We start from the raw sequence: 17,818 nt of genomic DNA, 5'->3' as shown, positions 1-17,818 counted from the left end.
ATGGTACTGATTGGCTCACACACCTTAACACCTTCTGAGTAAATGCTGTGTCTCTGCTGAAAAGGTCATGGAAATCCTTTTCTCAGTTGTGGGGTGCTCTATTTTTCTTTGGATGGCCCTACCCTTCTTCTTAAGATTTTCTTTTTCCCTTGGAGGGTGGGGTGGCTATTCAGAGTTTGTTGAGAATTCCTCCCTGAGATTTTCTTACAGATATCAGTGGACTTTCTGTGTAGTGTCCCTGGAATGATCTAGATGAGAAGACGGAAGTGACCTTCTCAAACCTGTCTGCCCATGGGTAACCATTAACTGTCCAGCAGCAGAGGAATTTAACATGACCTCGAACTATCAGAGAAATGTCAGAAGCAAGCAACACTGCCTTGAGTGGTGACAGGAAGGACCCCAAACAACAACAACCACCTTATCAAGAGGAAACCACGGGAAGGACTGCAGCTACTCAAGCTGGGGTCAGCTGGAGACTCTGAGATCAATAGGAACAACAGGAGGGCTGTGGAGGAACCAGGAAGCTTTTCTGGCCCAGAAAACTGAGAACTGGGAGAAAGAGCATAAAGAGAGCTTCCGTGTTTGTTTCTGTATTAGTGAAACCCCACCATGACATCTAACAGCCACCACTTTAAGAGGAACATGCAGGCTTCAAATATGGGCTAAAAGAAAAATCATAAAGATGAGGGTGATGTTTTTGTTTTGTTTCATTTTGAAAAAGATTAGATGATGGATTTACAGGAAGGGTGAGAATAGAAAAGTGACCAACAGTAGCCAAGAACACTGATCACCAATGACAAAACAAGATGAATCAGGCTTAACCTGCATTGTGAAGTCCTGCCATTGGCAGACAGTGGGCTTATCAATCATTAAAATGAATTGACTGTGAGGAAGTCCAATTTCCTGTCCTGGAAATATAATTTATTACAGTTTGAAATATGCTCCCAGATTTTATGAATATTGACAACAGCTTCTCATGTTATTTTATTTTAAACTTATTTTATTTATGTATATGTGTGGAGTCTGCTGAGTATATGCCATATATGTGTGTGTGCATCAGAACACAGAACAAATGAGTGCATCAGATCCCATGGAGCTGGAGTTACAGGTGCTAAGAGCAGAACCCAGCCCTCCGGGAGAGCGGTAAGCACTCTTAACTACTGAATCATCTCTTTAGCCACTCAGGGAAATTTTAAAAGATGTTAGCAGGTAAGTTATTCACAGCAGAAAAAAATCAAAGAATTCAGCCTACTTCAAAATGCAAAGCAAAGGACTTTGTGGTGCATCTGTTGTCTAGCTGGGCAGAGTAGAATGTTACTTTTCAGTGCTTAGTGAAAGGGAATCTGTGTTTATAACTGGGAAGTATCCACTATGTTTATGCCCATGTCCATCTATGTCCTTACAATGTCTGTTAAAGCACTGACAAGAAGAAGCAATCTGGAAAGAAAGCAGAACTGTGCTGAATCAAAAACAGCATTGTCTCTTAACTATTTTATGAAACCCGCATGAAGAGGCTCAACAGCTGAGAAATAGCCTCCAGAATTTTCAAACTGATGGGGGAGTAAGTTCACTTAAAGATGTTCAGAATCAAGGTACCTTTGTTTAAGATTACCAAATCCATGTAGAAAAGAGCACCAAGAATGGATTGAGAGGCCTGCAGAGGTGGCTTGGTGGTTAAAAGCACTCTCTAACCATGTCCAGAGGACTGAGCTCAGTTCCCAGCATCCACACAAGGTGGCTCACAACCACCTAGAACTCTAGCTCCAGGAAACCCACTGCCCTTTCCTGGCCTCCATGGGTACCTGCACACATGTGGCACCACACACATGCACACATGCATGCACCTTAAAGAAAAACAGTAAGAGGCTGGAAAGAGGCATAGGGGTTAAGAGTACACACTGTTCTTGCTGGACTCTAGTGTGGTTCCCAGCACACATGTAGGGTGGGTCACACTGCATGTAACCCCAGCTCCAGGGAATCTGACCCCTTTCATGCGCATATATATTCCCACATACTTGTGCACGCACAAACACATAACTTAAAATTTTATCTTAAAAAAAAAAAAGAATGAGCTGGGTGTGGTGATGCGTGCCTGACTGAATGTTCCCAACACTTAGAAGGTAGGAGAATCTCTGTGAGTTCAAGGCTGGCTTGATCTACATAGTGAGCTCTAGGTCAGCCAGGCAAAGAGAGAGGTGGGGCGGGGGAGAGATGGGGGAGGAGAGGGGGCAGGGAAAGAGAGAGGGGGAGGTGGGGGAGGGGGAGGGAAAGGGAGAGGGAGGGAGAGGGAGAGGGAGAGAGAGAGAGAGAGAGATGGGTGAGGAACGACAATGTTGAGTACTATAGCAGAACCAATTTTGCCATGCTTATTTAAAATGTTATACTTTTTATGGTATAACTAGAATATAGCCCTTGGAATTGGAAACATTGAAGTTGTGTGTTATGCAAAGGAATTGCACTTTGAGAAGTATGTAGGGCCATTTGAGAAATAGGAAGATCTGATTTGCAATTAGAAATTGCTTTCAGGGCTGGAGAGATGGCTCAGAGGTTAAGAGCACTGCGTGCTCTTCCAAAGGTCCTGAGTTCAATTTCCAGAAACCACATGGTGGCTCACAACCATCTATAATGAGATCTGGTGCCCTCTTCTGGCCATCAGGCATACAGACAGACAGAACACTGTAAACATAATAAATAAATTTTAAAAAAGAAAAGAAATTGCTTTCAGCACCAGGTAGTTGGATCATGCCTACAGCCATAAGGAGCATAGACTTAGCTTCACCCAAGGCCACAGTGTGCCCCAGCCAAGGCCACAGTGTGCCCCAGATGCCAGTCATGGAGTTTTGAGACCTAATGTTTTTCCTGCTACATTTTGATCTTGCTTTCATTGGACTCTATTTTCTTTGCTTTTGGAGTAGGATTACTTGTCTTCAACCATTGTATCTCAGATGTATGTAACCTCTTTTTATGTTCACAACTAATAGTTTGCCTTGCATATCAGAGGAGAGTTTGGACTTGTTTTTGTTGTTGTTGTGGAGGTGGGTTTTTGTTTGTTTGTTTTAGCACTATTGGAAGCCAATCTGTGTGTACAACCCTTTACATGGGTTTACCGTAACTAGGAGACTAATTTGGTGAGAAGAAAAACATGGAAATGAACTTGCTACTGAATGATATAGCTGTATAAAACTGTTATCTTATCAGACCATTAACTGAAATAGTATTTTTAAAAAAGTAGAATTACAAAAAACAATAATGACATTAGTTGAAGATATTTGAGATTTGAAGTAGAAACATTCAGTTGTTCCTTAGAAATGCTATTGTTTCAAGGGCAAATATTTGAGCAGGAGGTACATATGTAGGTGATAGCATAAACAATGGAAGTTGATGAATCAACCTTTGTGGTCTAAACAAGGTTCCCACACGAACCATGAAGGTCCACTGGCAACTATGGCACCCAGTAATTTTTTTATTGGGATGTTTACTCAATGGATATAGTTCTCACTCTAGGGCAGACTGCCTGTGAATATCACCAGTGCTTAAGCTTCTGCGTCTAAGGACACTCAATAAGCTGACTAGGATGAGGAGACACAGCCCAGTCCTGAAAAGTTTGATTCAATGGTCTACCCTATGGTTCAGGAATATGCAAAGTGGGTTGGTGGTGTGTGACTGTGAGCTTAGTGTTAGGGAGGCCTAGGTGACTTTTAAGGCCAGGAGCCTATACTACAGAGCAAAGTCCTGGTTCAAAAAGGAGGGGGAGGGGAAAAGAAAAGAAAAAGAAAAAGGCAACTCTAGGTGCTTGTCATACTCAATGGAGTCTGTAAAGTTCTTTCTTAAAGCGCTCTCTCGCTCTCTCTCTCTCTCTCTCTCTCTCTCTCTCTCTCTCTCTCTCTCTCGTGTGTGTGTGTGTGTGTGTGTGTGTGTGTGTGTGTGTGTGTGTGTGTGTGTGTCCCACAGAGGTTAGAAGAGGGTACTGGATCCCCCTAAGATGGAGTTTAAAGGAGTTCTGAGCCATTTGGTGCTGGAAACATGCTCTTAACTCCTGAGCCATCTCTCCAGGCCCCAAGTTTGTGAAGTTCTTTTGATAAATCTAATTGAAAGGAAGGACCAAAATATAGTTAGAATTTTGCATTGTGAATCTTGTTATCACAATGGCTATGTTAAATTTCTCTCTGAATATTTTCTCTTAGCTTAAAAAGTAATGGTTATACTTTTAAGCCTAGAAATTACTTTTCCAGAACAGTTTACAATGAATTTGTCTACTTCGAGTTAGAACAGGTGTTTCTCTAGACTTAATAGGAAAAACAACAATGACAGAAGCTTGAGGCAAAACCATCAGTAGAAAACAACTGGGTATAAAATTTGAAACTAATCATTTTTAAATTTCAGTCATTTTGCATTTTAGAGAAATTGTTGAGTTGCCCATCAGAAACCCTAAGCCGTATGACATTAGCATTGACCCTAGACAAAGCCTTCTGGTCCTGTAATTGAACCCAGAGCCTTGTCACAGGTGAGCATTCCACCAGTGCTGCCAGTGCTTCCAGTATACTGACAAGCTTCTATTTTCTCATTTGTCTCAAGACAGGATTAGGGTAAGGAAATCTGTACAGTTTAGATAAGATTAACATGTGATATCCTAATTTGTGTTGAGGCAATAGAAAATGGTATTTATCCATTTGACCTACCCAAAATGACAATTGCACGTGGCTCAACATACGTAGAGTAGTGATGACCCATTAGAAATAATTGGTCTATGAACGTTCTTTCAAATGACTTCCTTCATTTTTTTCTCCTGGCTATAGTCTCTCCATGACCACCTATACATACTTTGAAGCTCTGTGGCATCAAAGGTCAATTTCTTTTTCTACTTGTAAACTAAAAAGTCCCAGAAAAGCCCTGAACATATCCTTGCCTCAGAGAAACACTCTAAGCAGGATTCTATTATTGGCGAGAACTGCCTCGCTTTCCTACCCCCATGACTAAAGGGACAGAATGCTGTGTGCACGAATTCCTGAGTTTAGTTTCTCTACAGAGGCTTGGTATGTTGGACATGGTGGTGAATACGTTCAATCCCAGCACTTGAGCAGGCACAAGCAGGCAGGTTTCTGGAGTTTGAGGCCAGCCTGGTCTACATATTGGGACCCTCTCTCAAAGCAATTAAATAAAAAAGCATTTCGTGCTGGGCATGGTAGTGCATGCCTGCACTCCTAGCAACCAAGAGGTTGTTGTAGGAGGATCACTGAGGCGTTGAGGTTGGCCTGAGATGTAGACTGTCACCATGTCTCAAACAAAACATGACAAAAGAGTTGTGGAGCTGGCAGGACAAACTCACAGATACTCCTACTGCCTCTATTTCTCTGGGTCTGTGGTGATTTAAAACATAGTCCATTGTAGAGGATAGGAGATGACCTGGTGGATACAGTGCTTGCCTCATGTAAGAGTTTCAGTCCAAAACCTGAGAAGCTACATAGAAACTGAACGCATAGCATGGGCATCTGTAATCCCAGCACATTCCTAGAGTGAGGGGGAGGGAGAGACAGGAGAATTCCGAGAAGCTCATCGGCCAGTTAACCTGGCCTAGACAACAGAAAAGTGAGACCCTGGTTCAAATGAGGCGGATTGTGAGGACTGACACTGGAGGTTGCAAGGTTACCATCTGACCTCACATGGGCATTGTGACATCCATGCGTCACATTCATGCACAGGAATACAGACACATGTACATCAAACTCACAAACACATACACACTCTATTATTGAGGGGAGACATTGTTGCTAGACTGAATTAAGCCACAAAGAAGATTTGGATTCCAACTTTTTGTAACTTCGAAGTCATTTTCCCCTTTTGAATCTATTTTTTTCATCTGATAAATGTATTATAAATACATCAAAGGGCTATTATGGGATTATATAAAACCATGTGTCTAAAACTACTTTGAAAATTGTAAAGCTCCATAAGTTAAGAGCTCTTTCACTCAATGAGCATAGAGTACCCGCTGTGGGTTGTGAACTCTACTAGGTGCTCGGAATGCAAAAATGACTACAATAGGATATTTTTTTGTCCTCATATCATATAGGACCTTGTTAACATCCGGTACATAAATAGGTTCAGTACATCTTAACTTGTTAAATCTTTAAAATAGATCAAGTAGTTGAGAATTGGGTCAGAGGTTATATTAGTTTAAGAAACATGGGGCTAGGCCATGTCTTATAGAAATGTTTCTCAGAATTTGAGTGTACAATGAACTACTTGAAGAAAATCTTCTATTTTACCACTGTCATTTCATGACATTCTTTTTTATTCTGCTCCCCTCTTAAACAAATGACTTCCTCTTCAGGTAGGTAACAATGAGTGCCCCTGTCTGGCATCTTTCTTTAAACACTGTCCTGCGGTTTCTGAACAAAACGCTTCTCATTCCTCTATGCACAATCACTCCCCAGTGCACTAGTTCTTTCCACAGCCTCCCCTTCCCTCCCCTACAATTGCATCTCTTTTCCACAAAGAAGTCAATTTTGAACCTTATTCATGTTGGTTTTTATTTTCAAATATGACTTCTTACAAATTTAAAGATGCTTAAACAATAAACCATAATAAACTTTTAAAGGAATACTTGTCAAAAAAGTATTTGCTTGCCTATGCAACATATTTACATGGCAATTACATACTTTTGTAGCCCAACCTGAGCATATTATATTGAGTTTCTCCCACACTAGAACTATGTAAACTTCCAAACCTAGAGCTGTTTAGCATCATGATGTCATCTACTATTGATGACACCTGTTATCTATCATTTGGGTTTTGCCATAGCGTCCTCATACACTTTTTTTGAAATTGCTAGTTTTTTGTTTGGTTTGTTTGGTCTGAGACAGGGTTTCTCTGTTTAGTCTTGGCTGTCCTGGACTCACTTTGAAGATAAGGCTGGCCTTGAACTCATAGGGATCTGCCTGCCTCTGCCTCCCAGAGTGCTGGGATCACAGGAATGTGCCTTTGCAAGGTTTTATTTGTTCATTTCTTTCCTCAACAAATATTTCTTGAATGGTTATTCTATGGCAGCTGATGTCTTTGGCTCTGTGGGCATAAAATTAAGAAGGTAAACTCTTTACCTTCAAGGTCATTATAAAGCAGCACAGAGGATGGAGAAATAAAATCAAGTGTAATGCATGATATATGGTGAATTTTTGGAAGAAGGCTTTTCCACATCTGCTCATTCTTTTGGGAATTTTTGCCTGTACTATTGAACTGAAAGAGTTGAGCATATGGGTTCAGAAATGGCCATATAGTTGTTTTTGAGTAGTTGAAGGACTCCTCAAGATTTTTGATGGAATTTTAAAGGAAGTGCTTTTATTTGTCCTACCAAAAGCCCATATGTTAAAGGTTTGATTGCCAGTCTGTGGTACTGTCAGGAGGTAGTGTAGCTTGAAGAGGTGGGATCCTAAAGTGGGAATATTTATGTCAGCAGAACTACATTTGTGAAGAACATTTGGGAAACGTGGTATTTTGGAAACCTGGTTCCTTCTTCTCTCTTGAACTCTATGTGTGAAGAAGATTTGGGAAACCTAGTACTTTGGAAACCAGGTCCCCTGCTCCCTCTTTTGTTCCCTGGCCATAAGGAGAGAAAATTTTCTCTCACCATATGTTGTTTCCACACAGGGAACAAGTGATCATGGACTACACATCCTTCAAAATTGTGAGCCAAGGTAATGTCTTCTTTGTATAAATGCACTACCTCCCCTGCTACCTGAAGATCACGTGGCATCATACACTTGTATGCCCACCTATGCCCATAAGTAGCACAGCCCACCTGCCAACTCATTCCTGCACATCCCACACCTTATTTATTTATTGATTGATTTATTGATTTGGTTTTTTGAGACAGGGTTCCTCTGTATAGCCTTGGCTGTCCTGGACTCGCGCTGTAGACCAGGCTGGCCTCGAACTCACAGCGATCCGCCTGCCTCTGCCTCCCAAGTGCTGGGATTAAAGGCGTGCGCCACCACGCCTGGCTTATTTTTAACCTTAGAAACTCTGACTAGAGATAAGATGAAATCCAAAGTAGTTTTAGTTGCCATTTTCCTGGCAGCTAAGGATGTTGAACATTTTAAAAATTATATTGTAGCTATTTGTATTTTTCACAATAGCCCTGGCTGGCCTGGGCTATGTAAACCGGGTTAACCTCAAACTCACAGAGATCTACCTGCCTCAGTCTTCCAAGTGCTACAATTAAAGGTATGTACCACCATGTCTGGTATATGCCCCAATTTTAAGAGGTTGTTTTCTTACTGTCAGGTTTGTTGTTGTTTTAGCTCTTTTAATGTTCTAGATACCAGGCCCCTCCCTGTCAGATAAATAGCTGGTAAAGACTTTTTTCTCATTTAGTAGTCTGTCAATTCCTTTAAATGGTAGTGTTATTTGCAGTACAGAAACTTTTTTGTTTCATGAGGTCCCACTTGTCAACTGTTGCTTTTAATACTTAAGTCACTGGCGTCCATTTCTGGCCTATGAGTTGAATTAATCTCCTGCTTTCACTTCTGATACATTCAAGCTGTCAGGTCTTATGTTGAAGTCCCTGATCCATTTTGAGTAGAGTTTTGCGCATGTTAAGAAATAAAGATCAAGTTTCATTCTTCTATGTGTAGCCATCCAGTTTGGCTAGCGCCATTTGCTGGAGATGGTGTCTTTTCTCCAGTGTATATTTTTGGTTTGCCAAAAATCAGGTTGCTGTAGGAGTGAGGGTTCTTATATGAGGCCTCAGTTCTATTACATTGATCAATGTATCTTTCTGCAAGAACAGATTGGCCTCATCACTACTATTTCTGCAATATAACTCAAAATCAGGGATGGTGATACCTCCCAGTGGTGTTTTTATTGTTCAAGACAGCTTTGGCTATCTTGAGTCTTTGTGTTTTGATACAAATTTTAAATTAAAACATTTGTATGAAAAATGAGTTGGCATTTCAGTGAGTATCGCACTGAATTTGTAGATTGCTTTAGAAAGGATGGGTATTTTCACAGTGCTGATCCTGCCTATCCATGAGTGGGGGCAGCCATTTCATCTTCTGGCGTCTTCCTCAGTTACTTTCTTCACTGTCTCAAATGGGTTCTTTGTACAAGGCTTTCACTTCTTTAAATTCATTACAAGTATTTTTGAGACCATTTTTAATGAGACCGCTTCCCTGGTTTCTCTCTTGCTATGTTTGTTCTTGGTGTGTGGGAAGGAAGGCTTCTGATTTTTTAATGTTAACTTTGTATTCTACTGAATGTTTATCAGTTGTGATTTTCCAGTAAGGTCTTTTATATACAAAATAACATTTTTAGATAAGGATACTTCGACTTCTTCTTTCCTATTTGTGTTCCCTTCCCTATTTGCATTCTCTGTCTCTCGTCTTATTCCTCTAGATGTGACTATAAATGCTGTACTAAATAGAAATGCAGAGAGTAAGTATTCTTGTCTTATTCCTGATTCAGCAGAAATGCTTGAGTTTTTCTCCATTTAGCATGCTGGCCGTGGCTTGTATGATATTGTCTTTATTATGTTGGGATGTGCTGCCTATAGTCCTAGGTTCTCCAGGGCTTTTATCATCAAGTAGGATTAGCAGGAATTTGACTCAGACCTCATGCTCCTTCTTGCAGATTGAGCTGCATTCCAGACTCACCGACTCTTCCAGACCTCAGCCTCCTTCGGACCCCGCCCTATTGTCTCAAGTGGGTGTGCCATCTAGATGGTTTCCTGATGTCAGGCAGGTTGAGAAGTTATTGACAACTGGTGGCTGCTCGGGGAGCGAGAGTAAGTTGTCTTCAGAGTTGTAGCCCCTGTGGGACTCCAGTAGATGGACCCACATCCGTGCACGCACAAGCATTACTAAGTATGTTCAGTATAGGGAGGGAGGAAGGGAGGGAGGAAGGGAGGGGAGAGAGAGAGAGAGAGAGAGAGAGAGAGAGAGAGAGAGAGAGAGAGGCATAAAGTTGGGAGAGAAAAGTGGAGTGAGTAGATAAGGGAGGAATGAGGGGGAAGGAATTGAGGTGGATTTGACTAAACACGTTGTGCATATGAAATTCTCAAACAATTAAAAAACAGAGATAGGTGAGAAATAAAATTTCCTAAAAAAAAAAGTTAACTATATGCAAAGATAATTAAGATTGAGAGACAAGAAGCAAGAAGGCATTTGGAAAACAAACAGAAAGATGACAGAGGTAATCTCTTATTATTAGCAATTATAGCACTTTACAGTATATATTCTCAAAGACAAAGTCTGATAGAATGGGTGGAAAAGCATTACCCAAGATTCATTTTATATCAAAGGACACAAACCATGAAAAAGTAAAAGTGTAAAAACAAATACAGTCCAATCACATTCTAACCAAAATAGAAGGGATGGCTGTATACTGAGACACAACAGATTTTAAATTGATGTAGGGAAGCTATATATCTGCAGCCATCTAAACCTGGGAGGAAATAGCCTCTTTATCAAAGAAGCTCACTGTTAAATCTACGAGATGAAAAACAAAGAAAGCCAGAACCCTGCCAGAGCCTCTGGGACTTTGCTCATCATTGAATGGGTGGCTGAGCTCCAGGAGCTGAGCAATCACTGCCTGCCGAAGCCAGTGGCCTCAAGGTCGTGTTTCCCATTTCCTGACTCTTAGAAGAAAATAACTGGAGGACGACAGACATCTAGCCCAAGCTGCCTGCATTTGAGCGGGGAACGTCTGGGCCTCAGCAGAGAATGTGACAGCTGAAAAGTCAGGTAGAAAGGCTGGAGAAGTGCCATGGCAGCTCTGAGCTCTGCCTGCTCTTGCAGAGGACCCAGGCGGGATTCCCAGCACCCATGGGGCAGTTGACAACCATCTGTAACTCCAGCCCTGGAGGATCTGTCACCCTGTCACCCTCTTCTGGCCTCAGCAGGCACAGCATGCACATGCTGCATAGTCATACAGGCAGGAAAACCCATATACATAAAATGAAAGGTTTAAAAAAGCCATGTAGAGAAATGACAGATGAGTCCCAGATAGTCAACTGAGCAGCCTCCACACACTCTCCTGTTAGACCAGGGTTAGCCCAAGATTAAGTGACCAGACTCACTCCTCATTTTAGTTATGCTGAGACCGCACCTCTGGCTTCATAACAAATTCCTAATTGGTTTTTAGATATTTTGCACTATTAAAAGTGATAGGGTTTCATTTACTTATTTTTATTTGTATCTGCAGTTGCTGGATACTGAATTTATCTCCGTGCCATAAGTTCTACTTTCTTCTAAGATACCTTTTTCTTCTGTGCAACCTCCTTTCCTGGCTTTGGGACAATCTGCTCATTTTCAGCGAGGATCGTCTCAATGTGGCAGGAGGAGCTCAGGGACAGACCAGTTAGCCATGAGCTCTGTAAATTCATTGGGGGCATCATAGGTGCTTTGTCTCCAGGATGCATTCAATGACTAGAGAGTCTTCATCTAAATCCTTAAATCCAGCATTACTCTGCATTTTTAACTAGTACAACAAAAAATAGGCCCTCTTTGGGGGCCACTGACGCTTTGTCCAGCCCTCCTGTTTGGCCTGGACATACCTAAAGAGTCTTCTATAATACCAGAACTGCACCCATTGCATCTTTAAAGTCACATCCAGCAGACACTTGGTGGCTTTCCAAATAGGCCTACCTTTGATGGGCCTGGGCAGTCTCACGGGTGTTCTTAAAGTGTACATGAAGATCTGAACCTCATGATTCGCATGATTTTGTAGGTGTTTCTGGGTAAAGAGAGTAGCCAACCATCTTCACAGGTCCCCTCAGGTGCTTATGGGAAGAGAACAAAAGTGATAAGAGTTCGAAAAGAAAGTACAAAACAACAAAAAGTGATAGTTGTTTATATTTCATCATATTTTTCTTTTTTAAATTATTGTATAAGTGTACAAAGTAATGGATTTTTTCTTTTCTTTCTGCTATGCCTTGTTTTTCTTTTTTTTTTAAATTTAATTGGTTTTTTCAAATTACATCTCAATTGTTATCCCCTCACTTGTATACTCCTCCCACTTTTACTCTATTCCCCTCCCCTAGGCCTGTGAGACAGAAGGGGACCTCCTCACCCACCATATGGTAACAGCCTACCAAGTCATCCTGGTAGCCTGCTTATTCTTTTTCTGAGTGCCACTAAGCCTCCCCACCAAGGGGGAGTGGTCAAATATGGGGCACCGGAGTGCATGTCAGAGTCAGTCCCTGCTCTCTACACAACTGTGGAGACTTCCCTGTCCATTGGCTAGATCTGAGTAGGGGGTCAATGCTTACTGCATGTATTGTCCTTGGTTGGTACAGTAGTTTGAGCAGACCCCCCCCCCCGGTCCAGATCTACCCTTCATGATGTTCTTTGTGTAGGTATCTAGGACCCTCTGGATCCTTCTATTTCTCTATCCTCCCTAGAGTCCCAATAGGGAGTCCTCACATCTATCCCCATCTCCTGGTAAGTGAAGACTTTCAGGGGATATCTCTTTTGGGCTACTGTCCAATTATAAGTGAGTATATACCATGTGAGTTTTTCTGAGTCTGAGTTAACTCATTCATTATGATTGTTTCTAGTTCCATCCATTTGTCCACAAATTTTGGGATTTCTCTGTTTTTAATAGCTGAGTAGTATTCCATAGTGTAAATGTACCACACTTACGTTATCCATTCTTCTACTGAGGGACACTTAGGTTGTTTCCAGGTTCTGGCTATTATGAATAAGGCTGCTATGAACATGGTTGAGCAGATACCCTTGTGTGGTGGATCATCTTTTGGGTATATTCCAAGGAGTGGAATCTCCTTGGGGTCTTGGGGGAGTGGGATCTTGAGGTAGCCCTATTACCAGTTTTCTGAGAAAGCACCAGATTGATTTTCAAAGTGGTTGTACAAGTTTGCACTCCCACCAGCAATGAAGGAGTATTCCTCTTCCTCCACATCCTTACCAGCATGTGCTGTCGCTTGAGTTTTTAATCTTAGCCATTCTGATGGGTGTAAGATGGAATCTCAGAGTTGTTTTGATTTGCATTTCTCTGATGACTAAGGATGTTGAGCATTTCTTTAAGTGTTTCTCAGCCATTTGATATTCATCTCTTGAAAATTCTGTTTAATTCTGAGGCCCATTTCTTAATCGGGTTATTTGGCTTGGTGGTGTTTAATTTCTTGAGCTCTTTATATATTTGTCAGATGTAGGGTTGGTGAAGATCTTTTCCCAGTCTATAGGCTGTCACTTTGTTCTGTTGACAGTGTCTTCTGCCTTACAGAAGCTCTCAGCCTCATGAGGTCCCATTTATTAATTGTTGACCTTAAAGCCTGAGCTGTTGGAGTTCTGTTCAGGAAGTTTTCTCCTGTGTCAATGAGTTCCAGGCTCTTCCCCATTTTTTCTTCTTACATATTTAGTGTCTTTGGTTTTATGTTGAGGTCTTTAATCCACTTGGACTTGAGTTTTGTGTATGGTGATAAATATGGGTCTACTTGCATTTTTCTACATGTAGACATCCAGTCAGACCAGCGCCATTTATTGAAGATGCTATCCTTTTCCCATTGACTAGATTTGGCTTCTTTGTCAAAAATCAAGTGTCCATATGTGTGTGGGTTTATTTCTTGGTCTTTGATTCAATTCCATTGATCAACCATCCTATTGCTATGCCAGTACCATGCTGTTTTAATTACTGTTGCTCTATAGTACAGCTTAAGATCAGGTATGGAGATTCCTTTGGAGGATCTTTTATTGTACAGGATTGTTTCAGCTATCCTGGGTATTTTGTTTTTCCATATGAAGTTGAGAATTGATATTTCAATGTTTTTAAAATATTGTATAACTATTTTGATAGGGATTGCATTGAATAGTAGTGGACTTTATTAAGACATTCTCTAGCGTATGTATCAGGTACTTTAATCCTATTTACCCTTCGTGATCCTTTCTTGTCCCCACTGACCACTGCTGTCCATCTCCTTTCTCTTCTCAAATACTCCCCTTCTACTTTCATGTGTTTTGCTTGTTTACTTTTTCTATTTAGATTCCACATAAGAGAGAAAATGTGCTGCTTATTTTCTGTGTCTGACTTATTTTCCTTAACATGATGATCTCCAGTTTTATCCATTTTCCTGAACAAGACATAATAGCATTGTCCTTTGTGTATATGTATATTTTCTTCATCTACTTATCTACTAATGGCCACTTGACTGGCTCCTTAATTTGTCTATGATGAATAGTGCCTCAGTGAACATGTGCTAGTTACCACTACTACAGATGACGTAGAGTCCTTTTGGGTGTAAATCCAGAAAAGTTGTGGTTGGGTCACTGGGTATTCAGTACTGCTATTTTTATTGTTTAAGCAACCTCAAACCCTGGGTAAGGATGTTGAATGCTTGTTCAAATATTTATTTGTATTTGTATTTCTCTTTTGTTAACTGTCTACTTGGTTTATTAATCCATCTACTGATTGGATAATTTGGTATATTTAGTGTTCTCTATTCTTTAAAGGTTCTAGATATTAGTTTCTCATTTCAGGTATAATTGGCAAAGATTTTTCTCATTCTGCAGGCTGACCCTCATTTGGCCAATTATGTCCTTTTCTGTACCTAAGTTTTTAATTTGGCATTTACCCTATGTGTCAATACTTCCTCTTATTTCCTAAATTACTGGAGTTCTAGTCAGAAAACCATCACCTATGCCTAGAACTTGACTCACTTCCTCTAGTTTCCCGTAAGTACGTTCCCAATTTCAGGACTTACATTAACCTTGATCCACTTTGAATCTACTTTATCTCAGGATGAGATACAGGTTTGGTTTTAGCATTCTACAAGCAAATACTTAAAAAAAATTTCTTTAGCTTAAGGTGCACTGGTGTCTTGTCTGCAGGTATGTCTGTGTGAGGATGTCAGACCTTGGGATGACAGACAGTTGTGAGCTGCCATGAGGTTGTTGGGGATTGAACCCAGATCACCTGGAAGAGCAGTCAGTGCTCTGAAGTGCCGAGCTTTCTCTCCAGCTCTGCAAATACTTTTGAAAGCAACATTTGTTGAAGAGATTGTCTTTTCTCCAACATAGGTTTTGGCACCTTCGTCAAAAACCAGAGGGCTGCAGTTGGGGCCTATTTCTGTGTATTGCACTCTTTTCTGTTCTTTGCACCAGGACCACACTATTTCATTACTCTAGCTCTGTAGGGCAATTTGAAATTGGCATGGGGATACCAACACTGGCTTCTCAGTTTAAGATTGTGTTGGCTCCTTGGAATACACCCAGAAGATGCTCCAGCACACAACAAGAAAATTTGCTCAACCATGTTCATAGCTGCCTTATTCATAATAGCCAGAACATGGAAACAGCCTAAGTGTCCCTCAATAGAAGAATGGATAAAGAAACTGTGGTACATATACACTATGGAATACTACTAAGCTATTAAAAACAAGGAATTCCCGAAATTTGTGGGCAAATGGATTGAGCTAGAAATGATCATAATGAGTGAGTTAACCCAGAAGCCCAAAGACTCAAATGGTATATACTCACTTATATCTGCATACTAGCCCAAGGGGCATGTCCCACGAAAGCCTTCACTTACCAGGAAACTGAGACAGAGAGGAGGACATCCTATTGGGACTCTAGATGAGAGAAGCATGGGAGAATAGCAAAGTAGAAGGATCCAGAGGATCCTAGAAACCTACAAATAGAACATTATGATAGGCAGATTTGGGCCCAGGGGTCCCGCTCAAACTAAGGCACCAGCCAAGGACAATACAGGCAGTAAACTTTAAACCCCTACCCAGATCTAGCCAATGGTCAGAACATTCTCCACAGTTGAGTGGAGAGTGGGGTATGACTTTCACACGTACTCTGGTGCTTCATATTTGACCATGTACCCTGGAGGGGGAGACCTGGTGGCACTCAGAGGAAGGATAGCAGGTTACCAAGAAGAGACTAGATATACAGGGGGAGGAAATCTCCCTCAGGAACACTCATAGGGGAGGGGAATAAGGGGAAAATGGGAGGGAGGGAAGAATGGGAGGATACAAGGGATGGGTTAGCCATTGAGATGTAACAAGAATAAATTAATAAAAAATTTAAAAAATATATTTTATAAATTAAAAAAAAAGATTGTGTTGGCTGGTTTGGAACCTTTTCTGTTTCCATATAGATTTCTAAGTGTCTTTTCTCTAGTTGTATGGAAAATGTAATTGATCTTTTATTAGGGTTATATTGAATCCACAGGGCACTTTCTAAATTTTCTTCTGAATGGTTTCAATGAGTGATCCTTCAAACTTATATATTATTCAAGCTCTATATGTTTATATCATTTTAAAGTTTCTGTTATTATGGATTTATAATTTTATTCCATTATGATCTGATAAGATTCAAGAATTCATTTCTCTGTTTTATATTTGCTAATACTTATTTTATGGATTAAAATGTGATGTTTTAGAGGAAGTTCAGAGAGCTGGTGTACTTGCTGTAAATGTAGACATGTTTCTTGTTCGTTGGTCATATTGTGCAGACTTTTGTTTTATTGTTGAAGTTTCATCCATATATATGTTCTGTTTTGAGCACATTCACCGTCAACATCCCTTAACTACTGTTTAGTCTGACTCAAAGGCTCCTTCATTTAATGAGGAAGATTGGTCTATTGAAGAGAGAGGGCGATTGACGTCACTACTGCAGTCTTTGGACCTCTTTGTGCCATAGGTTTTTGTTTCATAGAACTGTGGGGGGTTGAATGTAAGTGACCACTGTAGGCTCATAGGTTTGAACACTTTGTAAAATATTTTAAAGTTTTATTAATTTATTCAGATTACAACTCAATTGTTATCTCATCGCTTGTATCCTCCTATTCCTCCCTCCCCCCCCCTTCACTCTATTCCCCTCCCCTAGGTCTATGACCGAGGGGGACCTCCTCCCCCACTATATGGTCATAGGCTATCAAGACTCATCTTGGTAGCCTGCTTATTCTTTCTTTGAGTGCCACCAGGCCTCCCCACCAAGGGGAGATGGTCAAATATGGAGCACCAGAGTTCATGTCAAAGTCTGCTCTCCACATAACTGTGGAGAATGTCCTGTCCATTGGGTAGATCAGAGTAGGGGTTTGATGTTTACTACTGTATTGTCCTTGGTTAGTGCAATAGTTTGAGCAGACCCCCCTGGGCCCCGATCCACCCGTCACTATGTTCTTCTTGTAGGTTTCTAGGACCCTCTGGGTCCTTCTATTTCCCCATCTCATATATTTCTTTTACCTAGAGTCTCAGTAGGATGTCCTCACATCTATCCCAATATCCTGGTAAGTGAAGACTTTCGTGGGACATGCCTTTTGGGCTAGTACCCAATTATAAGTGAGTATATGCTATGAGCCTTTCTGCTTCTGGGTTAACTCACATGTTTCAACACTTAACCATCAGTTACTGAAACTGTCTGAGAAAAATTAGGAGGTGTGGCTTTGTTAGAAGAGGCATGCCATTGGGGTTTCAAAAGCCCATGCCAGGCACAGTCTCTCTGTGTCTCTCTCTGTCTCTCTGTTTCTATACCTCTGTCTCGCTTCCTTCTTCCCTCTCGCCCCCTCTCTCTCTTCCTCTCTTTCCCTCCCCTGCCTGGGGATCAGAATGTAAAGCTCTCAGCTATAGCTCCAGCACCATGCCTGTCTCACCATGATGACAATAAACTAACCCTCTGAAACTATAGGCAAGCCCCCAGCTAAATGATTTCTGTTGTAAGAGTTGCCTTGATCATAGCCAGTGTGTTGGCTCACACCTTTAATCCCAGCACTCAGGAGGTAGAGGCAGGCAGATTACTGTGAGTTCGAGGCCAGACTGGTCTGCAAAGCAAGTCCAGGACACCCACAGCTACACAGAGGAACC

The 17,818-nt window shown here is 41.2% G+C and overlaps 1 protein-coding gene across 1 annotated transcript in view; it reads right to left on the bottom strand.

Annotated features, from left to right (window-relative positions):
* LOC311582807 (uncharacterized protein) overlaps window positions 1-17,818 on the bottom strand; it is a 353,760-nt gene that overhangs the window by 318,585 nt on the left and 17,357 nt on the right. The window contains exon 3 of the mRNA XM_084756109.1: window positions 11,640-11,773. Within this exon, the coding sequence (XP_084612235.1) occupies window positions 11,640-11,685 (46 nt within the window). The 5' untranslated portion in view covers window positions 11,686-11,773. The remainder of the gene's footprint in view (window positions 1-11,639; window positions 11,774-17,818) is intronic.

This window comes from Acomys minous, assembly GCF_964271855.1.
Source record: "Acomys minous genome assembly, chromosome: 14".
In the NCBI taxonomy this organism is placed as follows: domain Eukaryota; kingdom Metazoa; phylum Chordata; class Mammalia; order Rodentia; family Muridae; genus Acomys; species Acomys minous.
The sequence above is the reverse complement of the archived record's forward strand: the minus strand, read 5'-3'. Positions and strand labels throughout refer to the sequence as shown.